This window comes from Molossus molossus, unplaced genomic scaffold (genome assembly GCF_014108415.1).
Source record: "Molossus molossus isolate mMolMol1 unplaced genomic scaffold, mMolMol1.p scaffold_m16_p_3, whole genome shotgun sequence".
Taxonomy (NCBI): domain Eukaryota; kingdom Metazoa; phylum Chordata; class Mammalia; order Chiroptera; family Molossidae; genus Molossus; species Molossus molossus.
The window spans coordinates 68,194,563-68,215,958 of record NW_023425366.1 but is presented as its reverse complement, the minus strand read 5'-3'; the positions used below and the strand labels follow the sequence as shown (position 1 = coordinate 68,215,958).

The following is a 21,396-nucleotide window of genomic DNA, read 5'->3' as shown; positions in this document are numbered from 1 at the left end:
CTGGCTCCCATAACGCATTCACATGCATTTCCTAATGGAGAGTGAGAGAACATGAGAACCTGTATGGTCTTTCTATTATCAAACCAACGGCCAGTCTCATCTCTACCAGGGTGACAGACTCAAATGTCTCTAACAGAAAGTGAGTGGGAATTTACAAGGAAATACTGAGACAGAGCCAAGCACGCGGCGGCTGAGCTAGGGGCCTCTCGCGTGCGCATTCTTATGCAGCCAGCTTCTCAGTGAAGCTCGCTCTAAATAAGAAGGCTGACATGATAGGAACTATAACAAGGCTCCCTTGTCCAAGTGGATCTTTCGATAATCAAAATAAAAATGTGGAGTGAAATAAAATCTCATTCTGGAAGCCATATGAGAATAACAAATTTATACGAATAGCAAGTTTAATCTGTGCAAACATAGAGGGGTAGTGTCTCTGGTGGTTAGGAGTATGGCAGTGCTGCCTGGCGTGTGACCTGAAGCAAATTCCTGAATGGCTTTGTGCCTCAGTTCCCCCATCTGTAAAACAGGAGTCAGTAATAATACCTTCCACTGCCTTTCATTCCACTTTCATTCCAATATGACTGAAAATCGAGGGGAATAGAATGATTTTAAAGTAGGCTTCATTTAAAATTGATGTAAAATCTGAACATCCCTGCTGATCTTTCAATCTAAGAAAAGTTCTGTATTTCTACACAATAAGGGAGTTTTTAGTTATAAACTATTTTTAATCCTGATATTTAAAAAATTCACCATATTCAAAGATGGCTAATTTCTATTCTCTCGACTGCCTATTAAAATCTCTAAAGAAACTGTCCACGAAACTGTCATCTGCTAATTCTAATCAGTATACAATACTCTCTTTCACACAAGCAGGAAACCTCATCCATCAGAGAGAATTTCAACAGTATGAAGATATTGAGCATAACAATAGAGAGCACAATATTGATTTCAGGTGCTCTTTTGAACTTAGGTACAAATTCCTCTCTGGGTTATTTAAACTGCCCAGATGTACCCTACTGAGTGAAGGATTTTTAAGAGCTTTAGCATTAAATGGAACCTTGCTGTATAAGCCAGGGTAAGTTATTTCACCTCTCTGGACCTTAGTCCTCTCATTTATAAAATTGTCCTCATACCCACTTGCCTAGTTGCAAAATATTCAACTCTTAAAAGGATTAAATGAAATCCTATGTATATCACTTAGCATTGTAGTTATTCAATGAATTAATAAATGGTTGGTTTCTTTTTCTTCTTTTCATTTGTTTTCAAATATCTGAATCCCGGAGAACTTACTCAGACTACGAACAGGAAGCTGGACCTAACCCCTCTCCCAGAGCATTCCATAATTGTTTTCAGATTATCGGAACTAGCGACAATGTCCTTTGTTATGTTTTATTTGTTTCCTACTGGTTGTCTTTCCTTTTGAATAGTAACCAAATCTTCAGTTCATTGGTCTAGAGGAGAATGTGGACAACTTATACATACACAGAGAGGATATGGGTTACCACTGGTTCAACGGGAAATTAATTGATATATTTTGCCAAGACTTTATTTATTTATTTATTTGTTTGTTTGTTTATTTATTGGTTACATGCCCCTAATGGAAACCAAACCCAGGACTCTCTTGTCCACAGGCCGATGCTCCAACTGCTGAGCCAAACCGGCCAGGGCTATTTTGCTAAGACTTTAATTGCAAATATGTATATCAGTGTTCATCATATCCAACCTTTAGAAACATCGGAAGAGGTATAAGAATATGATTGTCAGAAGGACTGGAGAAGAAAACAATTCTAATTTGCTAGGCTAGAAATCCTAGCCTACAAAAACACAGAATAATACAGCACCCATTACTGCAATAATTAAAAACTTCTTAAAACCAGGGGAAGGCTCAAACTCAATAGCCAGAAGAGGTTAACCTTTACCTTTTTATCTCTGAATGTTCAGCAAGGGGGCACATTGTTTCTTAGCAATATGGCAAAAATTCCAAACAATTAATGATTAATGAATTGATTGATTGACTTAAAAACCAAGGTTAGAGCAAGAAATCACATCACAGATAGTTTAATGACATTGCTAGGGGAAATAATCATTAATTCTAATCACTGACACTATAAGCAAAATATGCAGAAATTGATAATTATTGAAACATCTTATGATAAAAATGTACATAATGCTTTGGCAGTGAATGTTATGTTGTGTCACTGGACAACGTGACTGGCCAAGCATTAACACCTTAGCTCAATGGTTCTTGGCCCAAAAGCAGAGTCAGCCACAGGCCGTGTGGGGAGGAAGGGTGGAGGGCATGGCCACTTAGAAACTTACAGAGAGGAAAGTGCAGGAGGAAGAGGAAGGATTGCAGCCTAACAAGTTATAAGCCCCTTAGGTGATTCTGAAACTTCCTGACATTAAGAATCACTGCATTAGGTAGTTTAAAACAATATGGCTTTATAGGGGGTCAGTGACATGACCACCGTTTTCTACCATCTATTGTTATCCATTGACACTTTCCTCCTGGTGACAAACTCGGTCTCTTCATACTTTCATTTGGTCAAAAGAAAGGAACCAGACTACAGAAGACATTAGGATACATTCACAAAATTATTTTGCAAAGTACTTTCCAGCCAGAGCTAATACTGCCAGCTCAGGATTTCCCTGAAAAGATAGTCCTGCAGTGCCCCCAGAATATGTCTTCTCCAGTCTTTGGGCCCTAAAGCCCAGGGGCTCTTGATACTTGTGATTACTCCTGTAGCATACACCCTTTCTTACACTACAAAGAAATAGTATGCTGCAGACATCACCAATCCCAATATTGATGTCCTTTTATAGACAGATATCCTGGACCATTAAAGAAACACTTAATGCTACACACATCAAGTATACAACTGATCTGCAAGGATATTTTAACAGGTGCAATTTTCAAGGGATATAGTAATTAAATTTTCAGAAAATAATATTTATCTCTCTCTGTAGGTTAGGGGTCTAAAGTGCCAATGAAAATATATGTGGCGTGATGTGAAGGAGTGTATTAGGCCAGTATGAAGAGAGGATAGTGGGCTTCATGATAAAGCTGAGCATGCATTCCTTACCTTAAGGTATTCAAACATTTTTTAAAAATTGACTTTAGAGAGAGGAAGCAAGAGAGAGAGAGAGAGAGGAACCACTGATTTATTGTTCCATTTATTTATGCATTTATTGGTTGATTTCCGTACGTGCCCTGACCAGGGACTGAACTCACAATGTTGGTGTATTAGGATGATGCGCTGACCAACTGAGCTAGTTGGCCAGGGTCAAACATTTTAATACATTATGCAGATCTAATAAAGTTAGTCTGAATACTGATGGAAGAACTCTATTTTGTTCCAGACACATAGAAATGCTACATAAAATGTAACATAAAGATTTAAATAAAGAGATGAATTCAAGAGATGGTAATTATGAGAGAGGTTAAGAATCCTAGAAGATAAAATATTCTGGCTACCAGTCTCAATTTTCTGCTATAGCCCAAGTCCTCTGACCCTGATACATCTTTGTAAATAAATATTATGAAAAGATGCATGTCTAAAAGCCAGGAAGGCACTGTTTCAGATAAATCGTTAGCATGGTAATATTTATATTCTAGGATGACTAGCCATAGTTATGGCATTCTATAAAAGGATTATTTTTGCCCAGTTGGACATAAACACAATTTCCTATGTTCATAATGAGGACATTTTAAAAGTATATGTAACTGAAAAATGCACAGATAATTCTATTCCCTGTGACTTTCTCTGGCCGCCCTCTTAGAACAGCTAATAAAGAAACAACACAGGTGGCTAAGGACCTGGTTTCTCTGTAGGAACAAGGTTCTCATCCCTCCCCTAACCACTCTGTGCTGGGCAACTCTAGAGGCTCCAAGGTCTGATATAGGTCTCAATCCATTACATAATCCACAGAGCATGCTCACATACTAGGCTGGTCTCAATTTCTCATGGAAACTTAGACTGAAATGGGAGTGGTCAGGCCCTTGTTTAGGCTTCAAAACTGGGCCATGAGCGTCAATCACTTCAGTTCATGGGGCACTCTCAGCATGATTCAGAAGTCTGGGCACTGTGGAGAGCTAGAATGCTCCCCAAGATTTCACTGCACTGCCAAGGCCAGATGAAGACTGCTTACAGATCGGCTCTGTATAGTCCAACTCGCTTCTTAGAGCAGTAGTTATCAAACTTTACCAGGTGCAAGAATTTATCCAGAAAGCTGCTTAAGCCATAGATGCCTCAGTGATTCTGTCTGGGTAGGTCCGAGGTGGGGCTTGGGAAATCATTTCTAAATGAATGGTTTTTGAATTTGATGCAGATGCTATCCAGACTTCACATCATGAAATACTGTCTTGGAGGATCCCAAAGGGGTACAAGGGGTTGGGAGAGCCCCAGGGCCATGGATTAGTGTGGACTTACCCTGCTGGCCAACATTCTCTATTTAAGGACCAAGAACCTTTTTTTTTTTGAAGAGACCCCAACTGTTAAAGCTTATTCTCTGCCATTAAGGGGGCTTTTCTTGGGATACAGTTACATTGTTCATTCCTTAGGCGTCCAGTAAGACTCACTGGAGTACTCTCATCAATGTTACCTTCACTGCTCACCAATACCTTATCCATGGTGATCAATAAGTACTATAAAGCCTCCAGTACTTAGACAAATTTTAAGTGTGTTGGTAATATAAAAAATGTTTACCAAAATTAACTTGATTAATCAATAAAAGCAGATCCAAATCCTCTTTACAACATATAAGAAATCCTCCCCAAATAAAACTAAATGTTAGGGTTTTATTTTACGTAATGAAAGAGAACTATAGGAAAAGAGACAAACATCATTAACAAAAAGACCAAGCTGTAACTTTGCAACTAAGGTGTGCCAATCGCTCCTGTGAGCAGAACTGTGAAAAGGGTAAAAGGTGAGGGCATTGGGATCTGAGGTTCTTCCTGTCTTGCTACAGGTGTGTGTTTACCAGGTGGCAGCTGCCAAATATGAAATAACAAACTAGATTGTGACAAATGTGTCCTTAGAGACAACAAATGCCTGGAATTGAGGGAACGGTCATTCTGAATGTTGATGAGCGTGCCTGTTTTCTTTTGCACCTGGGGTTGGGTGGTAAAGAAACACGCAGGAAGATGACCAGCAGGAATTTGACCCCTCAAAGCTGGTTTGGAGGACTGACAACATAGACCGGTCAGCTGTGGGGTCTCCAGTGAAACCGTGTAGAGCCCAGGACAAAAGGGAAATCTCAGATACATCTGACACTTGATGGAAACCCAGTCTGTATATGAGGGATACTTGTCAAGAACATCACATCAGAGAAACCTGGAATTAATCAGAACTCTCAATCCCACATAACAGCACAGGTAGACATGTGTGTGTGTGTGTGTGGGGGGGGGGGACTGTAGCGTCTCAATTGGTAGGTAGGGGCAAGGATGGAAGGAAGAGAATAAGAAAACAGTAAGTGAGGAGAGTCAGTGTATAGCATGTGTATCAGACTTCTGAGCGTCCTGCCTCCAACAAATGGGATTCCACTGGCATAACATCCCTGTCCCTAGTCTGTGTCCATCTTGGCTGTTGATATTTTCTGCTTTAGACTGGCTTCCTGGTTGTAGCTCTCCTTTAAGGGACTCACATAGCCAATGTTTATTCCCAGAAAAACAGGCCCCAAGCTTAACTTCATCCACTGTGCTTTTATATAGCACCTTGATAGCAGTGTTACTTAGCACTTTCCACATTGTGCTTTTATGTTTGGGCCATACTCTGTATCCCTAGCACCATGTTTGACACATTGTATAAGCAGCAACTCCAAAGGAAAAAAAAAAAAAAGAAAGTAGAAGAAAAAGTGTTCCTTATTGATTTTTTAAAAAATTATCCACTCTTTAATATTTAGCCAAAGGACAAATAGATACTAAGTTTCAAAACTCAACTTGTAAATCATAGAGAATGAAAATGAGTATCATTTTACCTTTTCTATCTACCCAGGATAAATCTCTATACTAATGCAACAGAATCTTAGGATTCTATTCATATTATGATAAAAGCAATCTTATTTTTCAATTCAGAAACTATTTATTGAGCAATTACCATGGCAGATCTATGGGGTAGGGGTACAAAGATGTAGATCCTGTCTTTAAGGGACTCACAGTACAGTAAAAATCTGACATTCTAAGAACAAAAGTAACCATGGCTAAATGAGACCATGTAACCGAATGAGACTTCTAGTGTGTAATAACTTTTCATGCATTGAAGCTCATTTTTTGAAAAGTATTTTATGAGCTGCCGTTAAATCTGTTCTAAGAAACAATACAGTGTGGGAGTTAAGAGATCAGGCTCTTCCTTAATCTGTAAAATGGGCATAATAAGAGTATCTACCTCATTACTGCATTATTATCATAACACATGAAGTGATCAGCATATACCTAGAACATAGTCATTTTTAGTACACGTAGCTATAATTATTAATACTCTGCTCTAATACAGATTATGATGACCTATTCTTTTCCTGGAACCTACTACAGGCACTTTGTAATAATTGATTATTATTGTCGAGTGTAGAGCACAAGGGAAACTTGCTAGCAGGATCACACGCTTCCACCTGAATCTCCATGTACAAATAGATGGACTCGCTCAGAAGCCAGCATGTCCTAAAAGATGTTGTAAAGTGCCCTTAGAAATTAGAAATAATGGGACTCAGTAATTATTTTTGTGACTTTCCATGAAAATAGTAAAGCTCGTTTGTTCTTAACCAAGGGAGGGACCATCCAGCTAAAAGTAGTTTAAATGTGCGAGAGTACTTTTGGTCATGTTCTGGCATTCAGTGGAAGCAAGACAGACCTGCCCAGTTAAGAAGTGTCACCCCAAATGCCAATAGGACCCCGTTGAGAAACACTGGATTACTGACATTCTTAAGTAAAAAGCTGTTCACAGAGAAAAACAGAATGCAATTGTTTGTGAAAACCAGTTGTACTTTCCCAGTATGCAGATTATTAATTCAATATATCAGAAAAACTATGGGATAAAATATGTTCCTCTAAAATGAGGGCACTGTAAGCTATAATGAATGAGGAGATGCAAAGTATATGCGTTACAGGAGAACACAGGGTGTAGGTTTTTTTTATTTAAACAGGACTACCAATTAGATAGTTTCACCTATGAAGCAGTGGTGCCTTATGGATACAAATTAAAAATAAAAAAGTTAAAAATTCATGCAATCCAAGATGGTGGCACAGTATGTGGAAGTTACACTTATCTCCTCCCAGGACAAAACTGGAATTACAAGTAAAGTATAGAACAAGGAACTGGAATAACCAACTGGAGACCAGCTGTGCAGAACCTCCAGAACTGCGGACACACAGAAGAAGCCACGTCAAGACAGTAGGAGGGCAGAATGCAAAAAGGACTGGCCCCGCCCCCACGCAAGGTGGTTGAGAATCTGAAGGGATATCTCAGCTGCAAAGATTCCCCCTGAAGAGTGAGGGGTCTCAACCCCATTCCAGACTCCCCAGCCCAGAGCACCAGTGCCAGGATGAGGAGCTGACATAAAATCTGGCTGCAAAAACCACCAGACAGTCCATCCATCGGGGTGAGATGGACTGCTAGAAACACAGGTGTTCTCTTAAAGGGCCAGTGCACAAACTCTAGCTTGCGAGCACCCACCCTGGGCTCCAGCAGAGGAATGGCAGCTCAGAGCAAACTGGAGTCATACAGGGAGAGATTGGGTTGTGTGGCTTAGGGACAAGGCTGGAGGGACAGCCACCAATGTCCCTGTGCAGAGGCCCTCTCCTATACTACCCACGGATGCCATCTTTCCTGGGTTGAGCACTCCCTTCCATAGACATCGAGATGGGGAATGCAATAATCCCACCCTCTCTACTCCCTGTGACCCCGCTCTGCCAAGCCTGTGTCCTTTGGAGGAAGCAGCCACAGATGGCTTGGGGGGGGGGGGGCTGGGCAAAAAAGGTGAAGAGATTAACAACTACAAATTGATAGTCACAAAAATAGTCAGGGGATGTAAAGTACAGCATAGGGAATATAGTCAATACTATTGTAGTACCTGAAATATTGGGGGAACCACTTTGCAAAGTATATGATTGTCTAACCACTATACTGTGTACCTGAAACTAATACAAAATAATATTGAATGTAAACTGCAATTAAAAAATACAAAAAATTCAATATCCACTTATAATATAAATTCAGAACAAACTAGGAATATAAGAAAACATTATGAACCTGATTCTAAAACATTATAGCAAATATCATAATTAATGGTAAAAATCTTAGAAACATTCTTATTTAGTTCAGGAATAACATTTTATTAAAAAACTTAACCATCATATTTAAATAAGAACAAATAAAAATACCAGAAATTAAAAGGAAGTAACACCACTGTTATAATTCACAAATAATATAATTGTCTGCATAGGAATCACTAACATTAATTGCAAAGTTCAGCAAGTTTGCTGAATCTAAGATCAATATACAAAAATCAGTTATATTTCAAGGTACTAGCAACAATCAGAACATGCAGACTTTTTAAAAGATACCCTTTTGACAAATGCATATAATTGTGTGACCACTACCAACACCTCCCAAATTTTCCTTATAACCCTCTCAGTCCCCTACCCTTACCCCCCACCTCTAATATCACTGATCTGATTCCTGTCTCAATAGTTTTTTTCTTCCCTGGAAATTCAAGTAAATACAATCTTATAGTTTTAAGTCTTTGCCATCTGATTTTTAAATTTTGTACATGTTTTGCATGTATTAGTAGTTTCTTTATATTCATGGACAGTATTCCATTGTATAAATATGCCCTGGATTTTTATACAGTTACTAGTTGATGTTCATTTGGCTGTGGATATTATTAATAAAACAGCAATAAAGATTTGTGTAAAAGTGAAAAAAAAAGATACAACTGCTATTATAAACAATGCATAGGTTCACACTTGGCTGATTTTAAGAAATTAGTTCAAATTAATTCTTCATGTCTTCCTAATGGCTTTCTCTCTTGCTTTTGTCTGTCCCTCCCTCTCCTCCCACCCCCTTCTTTTGTTCTTAGTTTCATTCCTTCAAACTGTTATTTTACGTGACACCTTCTAAATTTTCATTATTGGAGAGGAATTATACTCAGCCAATTCAGAGAACAATGAAGAAACTGAACTCACCACTAATACTATTTAATCAATTCCTCTAATATATTAGGGAACTTCTCTCAAAGCATGTGAACTGAACCACAGCCAACATTTAAACTTCAATGTGCTGCTTCATAAACAAGTCATGCAGTCTGCAAAGCTCACTTGTTTATAACAGACATCAGGAGTCCTTGCTGCACACACACCAATTGGGGCGATGCCTGCACTGTGATTGGCCACTTACCCCTCCTCCATCAGTCAGCAGATGTGGCCTCTCCTAATGCAGCATGATTTTGTTAAATGTCATTATTATTTTTTTTAAATATTTTTATCAATTTTTAGAGAGAGGGAGAGAGAGAAACATCAATGTGACAGTGAAACACTGATTGGCTGTCTCCTACATGGCCCCTAGAGGGGATCAAGCCTGAGACCCAGGCATGTGCCCTAACCTGGATTCAAACTGGCAACCTTTCAGTGCATGGATGATGCTCAACCAACTGAGGGCAAATGTCACTATTTTGCTTTAATCCTATACTGTCTCCTAGAATGCGAACAGTACTCCCTCCTCACTACATTCCCAGCAACAAAGATTCTTTTAGATACTGAGAAATCAGTGCAAAAGTTGAATTCAGTGCCCACAAACAAAAATCAGGAAGAGGCACTCTACAGTAATTCATCAGTAAACAACTCCCCCGCCCCCAAAACAGACAATAAACTCTCCCCTTTTGAACAGTGGATGCCACTCCTTATTGATGTTCCCTGCAATGCAGAGGTTTTCTCTCTGGAAAGGATCTCATACAGCAAACTTTTCCAGAGCTGCTGATTAAACACCACTGTTCCTCTGATGCATAGGAGGGTTCCTAAACTCTCTGCTTTATTTTCTCAATCTATAAAGTGGGAATAAAGAACTTGCCTCATGAACATTTATAACTGAGGAACGCTGGGACCCTAACTGTACAACAGATACTGCTAAATCTCTAAAGAAAACACTTCACTTCTTGAAAGATAGATACAAAGTACCCCTCGGTGATGTTATCTGATCAGGGTCTCAGGTTGTGATCAAGGAAACAGAAGCATGTTCCAACACTTGCCAGCCACACCCACCAAGTATCAGGTACATGGAGAGGTTACACTGAGCAACTCATTCTCTAAAACTGAGGTCATCACAGCGGTGGGGGCAGGGTGGGGGCAGAAGGTGAGGGTCTAACCCCTAGAGATAAAAGTGCCAAACCAAATACACATAGCTGCTGTTTTAATTCTTTCAGCATTATTTCCAGGTCACACAAATCCCTGGTGGTGTACCCCTGCCGAGTCTGGTCACCAGCCAGAAACTGTTACCGACTGGGAGGAGGGGTCTACAAGTAACACACTTTAACTTAGCACCCATTTGGAAAGGAATGTTTCTTCAGGGTCAAGGGACTAGAAAGAGCGCATGTCCAAGCCCAGGGAAGCCAGAGGTTGGGTCGGAGCCTGGGAAGCACGGCCGGCCGGAGCAAGGCGGCGGCTGGGCTGCCGGCCGGGAAGCAGGCGCAGCCTTGGAGGGAAGCAGCAGCGATCAGTACTCACTCGGCCACTCCGCGTCCAGCTCTCGGCGGCGCAGGGACTTCGGCTGGGGTTTCAGGGTGTTTGCATTCTTGATTGGGCTCGCCCCCCGCGGTTTTAGTGTAGAGCTCAGGCCCAGCCCCAGACAGCAACTGGGCGGTCCTGGGACACTACGCAGGCTGCTCCCCGCCCCCTTTCCCGGTGACTCGGTGCCTCGTCACAGGGTGGCTTCCAGGAGGCTGGCTAACTGAGCAACTGGGCCCGTGAGGCAGGCCACACTGCAGGCCAGTGGCAGAGGTCTGCCTCTCCTAGGCTGTCACCCTGAGATTCTATCAAAATAAGGGAGCAACAGTGGGAGCTCTTTATGGATGCTCTCTGCAAATACACCCTTCCCCCATATCTCTTTTTAAACCATAAAGCAAATTAATAATGACCACCACCAGGATTAGAAAATACATTTCAAACTGTATAATGTATCTTTTAAAGACCCGTTTAATAATGTATAATTGCTAAATTATACATTATGACCAACAATTTCAAAATAAAAAAAATGGATTTTAATCTATTGAATAAAATAAGAATTCTTGTGTTCATATTGCTATAAATAAATGAATGACTAAAGAAGTAAATGGGGGAAAGAAATTGCTTTTTCTTAGAGAAGAATGGCCACAAATAAATACAGGATGAACGACGGGGTTAGAAAAAAGAGCTAAGAAACTCTAAAAGAGATACAAAAAGCCAACTTTTCCCACAGCCATAAACCAATGACAGTAGAGACTGTGAACACTCAGCTTGGGGTGTAACAGGAGGAGGTGGTGGTGGTGGTCAGTGGTTGAGGAGCAGAGACCTCAGACCCACCTGGTGACAAGTGAGCGTCCAGCCAAGGCAGAGCCAATGACCAGATGGCATTAAACAAAGGGAGAGCTCCTGGGCACAGCTTTGCATCCAACATCCACTGGGCAGTCAAAGCAGTGGGGGTCCCTCCCTCTCCTACACGCCCACCTATTTATCTTCACTTCTCACTACTTCTGTTAAATAAAGGGAAGTGGGAGCCCTTCCAACTCTAATATTTTATAATTCCCTGAGCAGAAGACCCTGTCCTTACAATTTTTTAAATCAAAATATAACTTAAAAATTCCTTTTTTATTTAATGTTAGTATTTTCTTTCTCCTTTTTTTTTCTTTTTAAATTAAATTTCAGCTCATCTAGATTTTACTGATATTCATTTCTCTTGTGACAAAGCAGCACAGGGTGACTTATTGGAGCCACACCCCAACAGAGTTGAACTCTGGGTTCCATAGTCCCCAGTGTTAGGCAGCGTATCTCCTACAATAAAGGTATTTCTGTGCTCCTGAAGCGTACAGATGAGTAATTATATATTACGTAATAAAATTTCCAAAGATTCATATCTTGCAAGACCAGCAGAAAGTGGCTCCTTTCCTAAGAGACGAAGAAGGACATACGTACACCCTAATATTCTGGGGCTCCCCAGTCCCTGAGGCTCATCCTTTCTCCCTAGGTGGTCCTTGTATCATCTGAATCTAAACTCCTGAAGGGTACCTATTAAATGTATAAAATCCTGGGTCTGGTAAATCAGAATTTCTTGGCTTAGGACCTGGGACTCTGTGTTTTAACCCAATTCTGCAATCAATGTTGAAGTAACCTAACATACAGATACTAAACTACCCCCTTTCAGCACAGTTCAGCATCCTTGCTCCTCAAGGTGCGGTGACCAGACCAGCAACCTCGGCATTAACCAGAAGCTTGTTAGAAAAACAGAACCTTGGCTTCACCCCAAACATCCTGAATCAGAATCTTCATTTTAATAAAACCCCCTACTGATCCAATATGCACATCAAAATATGAGAATTACTGCTCTGGATCTTGTTTCTCCAGCTCTTATTATTTGCATATTACCTATAACATATATTTTTAAACTGTAATAGTATACTATATTTACTTAACACTTAAAAAACATATTTGCCTTTTAACTGTTCATTTAGCCTTGTCTTAAGCAAAACTAGTCATGGGACCACAAAATTTAAAGTTCTAGTTTACTTTTTATAGCATATTAAAATATCTGCATAATTATTAAAATAAAAATGCTTGCCTGCGTAACACAGTCATCGCACTACCGCAGGTAGTCGCTGTGGGTGAGGCTGGCACTGAATGCAGGACCACCTCATGCCCCGCACAGTGTATCCAGACCCTCGTACCACAGCTGAGAAACAGAAGCAGCTCTGAGAGGAGAGCTGTGTTGACCAAGTTAACAGCTATTTACAGCAGAACCAGAACCCAAATCTCAAAGCATTTCTCTGATGGGTGTCTATTAGATTTTTCTCCCCTCTAGCTGGGAGAAAAGTTGTCTGTACCTTCTTCTGTTTAGAAGGCCTAATATTAAACAACCTATCATCAATGATGCCCTTCAGTTCAATTAGGCAATTCCCATTTTCCTTTCTGTAGTGGGTACCTGTCAGTTGGCAGCTAACCGCACATTTATAAACCCTCACTACATGTGGATAATTTCCCACCTTGTCAGTCTGCGCCTTCCCCCAGTAGAATCCGGAATACTCACAACCCCAGATTCCCTTGGAGCAGCGGTTCTCAACCTGTGGGTCACGACCCCTTTGGAGGTCGAATGACCCTTTCCCAGGGGTGGCCTAAGACCACCGGAAAACATATTTCTGATGGCGATTCATAACAGTAGCAAAATTACAGTTATGAAGTAGCAACGAAAATAATTTTATGGTTGGGGTCACCGCAACATGAGGAACTGTATTCAAGGGTGGCGGCATTAGGAAGGTTGAGAACCACTGCCTTGGAGGAAGGTTGAGGCACGTGACTTGTGTTGGCCAATCAAATGTGCCGAAAGAGAATGAGCTGGGAAGTAAGCAGTGTAAGGTGCCACTGTCCACCGAAGCATCTGTGTTATGATAAGGCTTGTCAGTCTTCAAGACTGGCAGTGGCAGAGTTTCTGGCACCTGGTCCTACGTCTGATAGGTGCTGAGCTGTGGGAGCCGGGGAGAGGCTCCACCCTGTGGCCGGGCACTGTTTCTGGCCCTGAAATGAGATTCCTTCTGCTGGAGCTTTCTGGATTCCTCCACAAGCCACCAGCTATCCTTAAGAAATTCTTTTTTGGCTTGAACTAGTCAGAGTGGATTCGATTTGAAATTAATAACCTTAATTGATACATTTTCTTAATAGCTGTGGTTTTCTACAAAGAGCTTCCTAGCCCAGGTTCAACCTTGGTTTCCTCGCTTGAATAGGGAGGTGATTACAATAAAATTTGCCTGAGAACTCTTCCAGGAATCAAATTGTGTGACATTAGGAACCATAACTGTTTTGCCATGGGCTTAAATAAGAGCCTGTATCATTTCTGCAGCCTCATTAGTCCTCATTATTAATGTTTCAAAAAAACTTGAATTTGAAGCACTGAACATCTTACAATAATTATTTGAGTTAGAAATAGCTTTGCCACTTAAGCGCTTTGGATCTTCCAAGACCAGCACTTTATGGCAGAAGTGATATTACTTTGTGCACATAGTCACTGATTTTGTAAAAATTCTTGTAAAACAGTTCTGCAATACATGGTGACTATTCTATAATACATAGCTTATGCATAGGCTTCAAATTAAATATTTAACATTTAAGACAGACTTGGGTTGGCTAATAATGATAAATTTATTACTTATTCTAACTTACAGGTAGAATGTGTCCAGAATCAAGAAAATCGGGACTAGTTCTCACTACCAATTACATCTACTATTTTGTCATGCCTTTTTAAAAAGTGTTGACAAAGTAATATTTTTGCCTGTGTGTATACTGATAACTACTTGTGTAATAAAAGCTTCAGATGATCACAAATGCTATTACTCCCAGTTTTTCCAAATGAGGCATAGAAATAATTTTTTTTAGGTGATGATAATACTGAGTTAAAGCCCTTTCAATCTTGGATAAAAAGAACTAAGAACCTATATTAATTATACATATGTTTTTCTTCCGATCTGTATAAGAGTTAATTTATGAGAAAGGAAGGAGTAAAGAATTAAATCCAGGGAAAACTAATATTCAGAAAACCGACAAAGCAAAGTGAGCCAGGAAAGCATAGTGAGAAAGAGTGACCGAAGATAAAAGAATGGAGGTAGGAGAGGACAGTGTTTTAGAAGCTAAGGAAAGAATGCCAAATTTGCCATTAAATGCTAAAACAATAAACATGTGGCTAAAATGTCTCCACCTCTCAGCTATGACTTTCCCACAGTGTGACGCTCCAACAGCTTCCTGAGACAGAACAGGTTTTGGGGGAGACATCCAAATTCTTTATAACCATTCTACCTCACAATGATTACATGACAAGTTCATGTGTGGGGGAAAAAAAAAGATGGAAAAGGGGCAGCTTCTTATGACTAAGTTCAAGAAAGGCTGAAGGTACTAACAATTCTGGAAAACACTTACAAATTATTTACTGAATCTCATTGACTTGCCGTTTTGCCAAGAAGGCTTCTCATTTTCAGAGGCATAACTTAAGTATAAGTTAAACAAAGGTCCTAATACCGGAAAAGACAGAACACATCTGGAAAAATCTTTTTTAGTTAGGATGGTGTCCAACTCTGTGCCACCTCTTCTCATTTCCCAGCTGAGTTTTGGCTTTGGCACCTTTGAGGGGCTTGCAAAGCAGCCATGTTCTGAGAAGCAATAAAATATTACTCTTCACCAAGCAAATAACCTGTATGAGAAAGCCCACAGACCTCTTTAGGAGAGCCACCAGTTTTAAAAGAAAAATGCTTATTTAAAAGGTTGTATAGACAGTCTTGAAATGGGTTAAGGTTTTTGATAATTTTGGAGATACTGGAAAAACACAAATTGAAATGGGCTGAATATAACTATTTTATATATTATTAAAATCTACTAGCTTAAATTATAGTTTCTTGTCTTGAAAGGTGATGTTTCAGTGATTTTTATAAGTTGCACAGCTTTGAAGTGTTAGATGACCAAAGAATGTTCCATCAGACTTTCTGAGACCCAGCAGGTCCAGGACCTTGTGTAAACTGGAAACCTGGGTTCAAACTCCACCTCCATCTCCTGGCTCTGTGATCTTGTCTAGGTTACTTAACCTCTCTGAGCCCTGGTTTCTTCAGGTATAAAGGAATAATACTTATAAGGTTATGAGGTGATTACATTAGATAATTACATAGCATACTTAGCAGAGAGCCTGGTGTGGTTAATGCTCAGTAAGACAACTTGAATTAATTTCTGAAGAAGTGGGAGGGCTATATTTCTACTCATAGTATATGCAGAAGTCCAATGTTATTTAGAGATATTATGAAAATAATATTCATTGTACACATTAATATATGCCAGTAAAAATGATAACGTAAATGGTTTTACAGCAAATCATTAAGAAATTGCATCCGCCCAATGCAGAAATGGCCCTTGGTTTGCCTTCCCTGTAAGCCCCTCCCACTAATGACACAACTCGGGGAGAGTTCTGTTCTTGGTGTTTAGAAATGACTGACCTTGGTGGCCGGGGCTGTCCCACCAGCATGGGTTCTGAAGGGTTGACTGCTCCCATGGCTTGGTGCTTTGTCCTTGAAAATAGAAAATATTTGTTTCAGTGGGGGAAAACATCTTAACAATGTAGTCAAGTTCCAATTTTCATACCAATTCAAATATCTTCTCAAGCAAAACACAGACTATAATATACTAAGTACACAAAAAAGTACATCTTTTAATTTTTTATATCTTTGCCTGAAAACTATATCAATATTGAAAAGGAAGACTAAGTCCCAATTGCTCCGTATTGCGTGGTTTTGGAGCGCGGCAAACACCCTGCGGGCCGTTGCCACCCTCCCCCACGCCGCACCTCCGGACCCAGGAGCAGCTGCTTCCTCTCTACGGTGCTATAGAGAGAACACGAGCACACACACCCTCTGCAGAGGGCCATTTAGCAGGAAGTAGCAAAGATGTAATTCCACTTCTAAAAACGTATCTTAGGAAAATAATATGAAGAGAGCAAAAGCCCTTTTTCTTCTAAGATACTCATCACAGTATAATAACGTCAAAAAATTGAAAACAATATAGGTAATAATGAATGTTTATTGCGCACTTACCATGGTGCCTGGTAATTATTCTATTAGAATAATGGAATTTTAGATAAGAATAGAATAATAATGCTCTAATAACAGAATATATGACAGTATTATTGTACCACATATAATAACTTATTTCACCCTTACATGACTGGATATAAAGCTGATACTGTGGTTATCCCCATTTTATGAGTGAGGAGACTGAGGAACAAGATGCACACAAACCGTGGCCACGGTCACAACTAGTAAAAAGGAGGGTGTCTGCCTCAGACCCTATTTTCTTTTCTCCTTGTCCTGTCTCTTGCAATTGGGGGTTATGCAGTGGACAGCTACAGGATGGAATATCATGCCATTATTAAAACTCGTGTTGAGAAGAACCTTTCATTAAATGAAAATATATTATTCATATTTTATATAAAGAAAACTCAGATTATAAAATAGCATGTAGAGCATGATCTCTGAAGTTCATATGGGTTATTTTCTGATGGTAGGGTTGAGTGATTTTTAAAAGTATTCTTCATTGTACTGTTTTATATTTTCTTATAGAACTGTAACTATATTTTTAAATATGTTTTTGTTGATTTTTTAGAGAGAGGGGAAGGGAGCGATAGAAACATTCATGTGAGAGAGAAACATGGATCAGCTGCTTCCTGCATGCCCCCTACTGGGGATCCAGCCTGAAACCTCTCAGTCCATGGAAAGATGCTCAATCCACTGAGCCACACTGGCTGGGCTAGAACAGTAACTATTTAACTGATAAAAGGACAAGGAAGGAGGAAAGGGACTGTGAAATATACAGCTGCTTTCTGAACAAGGCCTTGATAGCTTATATCTCTTGTGAATATCTGTACTTCGAAGAAGCAAGCCTGTAAACTATAACGTGTTAAAATGGTGAGATTGGGATCTGTCTATAAAATATGAATAACATACTCTAAACATTGAATCCAGGAGGGCGGGTAATGAACTATAGCTGACACATAACATATTAAACACTGGTATGTCTACGCAGCAAAAATCTTAAAAATATATAATTGAAAATAATTTGCTTTAATTGTTTAACATTTAGTAAGACTACTTAGCAAAACTTGCATTGCTTAATTTTTTTTAAATGCTTGCCATGGAAGCTTGAGTGGAAGGCTTCTTTTCCTTCAGGCTAAATGTCGCCTTTGCAAGAAGAAAAGCGAAACCTTAGCTTGCTGTCCTCAAAGTACCATCTCTACATGTCCACTGGCTGACCATTCTCAGAGCACTTCAAGAAGATTGATCAGGGAAACAGTCAGGTAGAACCATTTTATAAAATGGGTATCTGCCCTGGCCGGTGTGGCTCAATTGATTGGAGTGTCATCCTGTACACCGAAAGGTCTCGAGTTCTATTCCTGGCAGGGTGCATACCTAGGTTGTGGGTTTGGTCCTCATGGGGGCACAAGTGTGAAACGCAACCAGTCCACGTCTCTCTCTCTCTCTAAAATCAGTGAACATATCCTCAGGTTAGGATTTTTTTTTTGTTTACAGAGGGTCTCTCAGGGGCCTCAGAGGCATTTTCTAGAGTCCCAGGTTCCCAGGCATTACCTGTAGACTAAACAGTCTCTCCAAATCACACACACACACACACACACACACACACACACACACACACACACACTACCATCAACCTAAATAAAGGTGATAGAAACAACAGAGGCTGCTAAAAAGTTAGTAATGCAGGTGTGATGTGGCAAATGGTGAAAGGAGGAGATGGCCTAAATTTTATCCATATCACAAGTTTTTTTTTTTTTTTTTTCCAAAATACAAAGTGTATTAACAAATAGCACTGATAACCACTGTATATACATAGATTTGGTGTAAGGGATCAATCATAAGAAATAAAGACAAGAACACAGCAATAGGGTTGTTCATCTCAACCTTGTCATAATGTCAACCTCCTCATTTTCCAGGGAGGAGGATGAAGCCCAGAGAGGTCACATCATTGTCCAGTGTGCCCAGCTGCACCACACTCCAGCTATTGGTGTTTGGTCTCAGTTACAGTCAAGGAAGATCGCATTCCTAAGCTGTGCTAACTAGAACTCCCGTTCATTACATCTAAGCCCACATACTGAACCCTGGCTTATCTGTAAATGAATTCCAGTGCCACACAAGAGAATTAAAAAATGCCTTTGGCTGAGTTATGGAACTATTAAGTTAAAAATAGTAACCATTTAAACACATGCTGATTTTTATTTTACCACTAAATCAACTTGAAGTGTACTTATAAAAATGGTTTACCAATAAGTTCAGTGTCTTTTAACTCAAAAGCTGATTCGAAAGTTGAGGATCTCTCAGCTTTCCTATGAGTATGACCTGTCACCCTGAAACTTGCCTCATCCTCTGAGCCACCTGGATTACCTATGCTACAAAGGACCAATTTAATTCAGCTGAAACAAGGGTAAAATTTGTAAAACAGGTCTTTCATTAAATTTATATCTAGCAAATATTTATTAAACCCGTAGTCAATGTCAGGCACTTAAAAGACAACAGAAAAACTCAGAAATACATACAAACACCAGCACAGACTCCTTATTCTCAGGGTAGTAACGAACATTTAAGTACAGAATGTTTGGCTGATATATATGACTTGGTTCTCTTTCTCCAATTGTCCTGACGTCATGCAGTCCTTCATTCATTCACTCGTTCATTGGACTGACATTTATTGAACCCTGGCTAAGGCTGGTCCTCGTCTAGGTAGTAGGGATATAACAATCATTTAGACAGAAAAAAAGTCCTACTCTTATCGTGCTTCCATTCCAGTCAGAGAACTAGAAGACAACAACAAACAAGATGATTTCAGTGAGTGATGAATGCTGTAAAGACACAAAAAACAGGGTAATACAACACAGTGGCTGGTTGAGGGTTACCTCAGATAGGACAGACAAAAGTGATGTTGGACTGAGACCTGACTGCAAATAAACCAATCATGTAAATATGGGATGGGGGAGGGGAAGCATTCTAGGTAGACAGAGTAGCATGAACAAAGGCCCTGAGGGGGGCATGAGCTTGGCAAGTGGGAGGAACAGAAAGTAGACAGTACAGGTGAAGTGTGGTGGGCACAGGCATATGGTATGGGGTAAAGCAGGATGCTGGATCAGGATATTCAGTCTGAAGTGACAGAAGTTTAGGATGGCCCCATGGTCAGGTGTGTTTGAGTTTCTTTCAGTGTTGACCTGCTTCCTGATCTTTCCTGGGTGCCATCTAGCCCCCGTGAGTCCTCCCTGGCCCCCAGCTGAAAAGTTCTCAAAGTCCTCTGGCTTCATGTCACCTCCTGTTAGGTGCTGCAGGTGCCTTTCCCACCCTCACTCCGCATCTCTTTACCATCATCTCGGTCCTCAGACATCCCACTCTGGCTGGACACAACTGTCACTTAGCTAGGTGTGCATATTCACTAACTAGGAATAGGGCTAGATCTACCCTCGGATTGAACAAAATTCATTCCTTTATTCACAGAAGGCAGTAACTCTCAACATAAGCTCACTTTTCTACAACTCTGCATTTGTCGTAAATACAAATTAACCCGAGTCTCTAAAAGATTAAGATATTAAATGAGGATGCCAATATTATGATAATTCAAATTCTGCTTTAAATTCTATTTACCTACACTTACAGAGTAAAAGCCATGGAGCAGACTTTTCCTTGCCAACCAATCACTTTCCTTCTAGTTTATGAACTCTTCCTCAAGTTATATAGATAGGAAACTGCCAGGAACAGCCTGCCCCTCGTCCCTACATGTCACGTCACAGACCTGGCTATGTCACGCCCAGCAGTTCACGGCACAAGGCTTCAGTCCTACTGACTGACAGAAGTGTATCCTCCATGCCCTCCTTCCTCAACTGGACTCAAACTGCAGGACACCAAGTCTAGTCCATTGACAGAGAAGGTGTGTAAGCTCTCCTGTGCAGGCACAGACTCCGGAGTATACACATGCCCTGATTCCATGGGCTGATTCCACCCCTTCTACTGTAAGTAGCCTTCCCCACCTCCACAAGTGGTCCAGAGTCTCACAGCAAGAGACCCACAGAGACACCTCATGCTTGAGCAGAGTGCAGTAAAGAATGCCCAGATTAGCCCTGGCCGGTTTGGCTCAGCGGTTAGAGCGTCGGCCTGCGGTACAGAGAGACCCGGGTTCGGTTCCCGCTAAGGGCACGTACCTCGGTTGCAGTTTGTCCCCAGCCCTGGTTGGTCGTGCGAGTGGCAGCCACTCGATGTGTCCCTTCACATCGATGTTTCTCTCTCTCTCTCTTCCTCTCTCCCCCTCCCGCTCTATCTGAACAAAAAATGGAAAAATGTCCTCGGATGAGGATAAAAAAAAAAGAATGCCCAGATTAGATCAATTCTACCTGCAGTCGCAGAAAGGCATGAAGATATGTGCATACCTTCTTAGTATTTCTGTTGTCGTTCATAACAACAACAAAAATATTGAATGAATCAGAACTCAATTATTGTTTTTTCCATCACCATCTGCCTCCTCTATGCCCACTTCCACCAGGCAGAGAGATGCTGTATCACCATCTCCTAATAATCTCAGGAAAGGCCCCAGAATAAAGCCTCATGTCATCCTGAGTTTCAGCGGCTCTGCAGAGAAAGGCGCCGCATTCT

General features: G+C 40.5%; 1 protein-coding gene across 4 annotated transcripts in view; it reads right to left on the bottom strand.

The window, feature by feature from the left end:
* The window catches only part of CAST (calpastatin), a 118,177-nt gene that overhangs the window by 65,209 nt on the left and 31,572 nt on the right, over positions 1 to 21,396 (bottom strand). For 3 of the 4 annotated variants that reach the window (XM_036279854.1, XM_036279853.1, XM_036279855.1), the window contains exon 3: positions 16,198 to 16,269. In XM_036279854.1, coding sequence (XP_036135747.1) covers positions 16,198 to 16,269 — 72 coding nt within the window. Of the gene's footprint in view, positions 1 to 10,708; positions 11,092 to 16,197; positions 16,270 to 21,396 lie in introns of those variants that run through there. The other variant, XM_036279856.1, reaches the window with a different exon arrangement.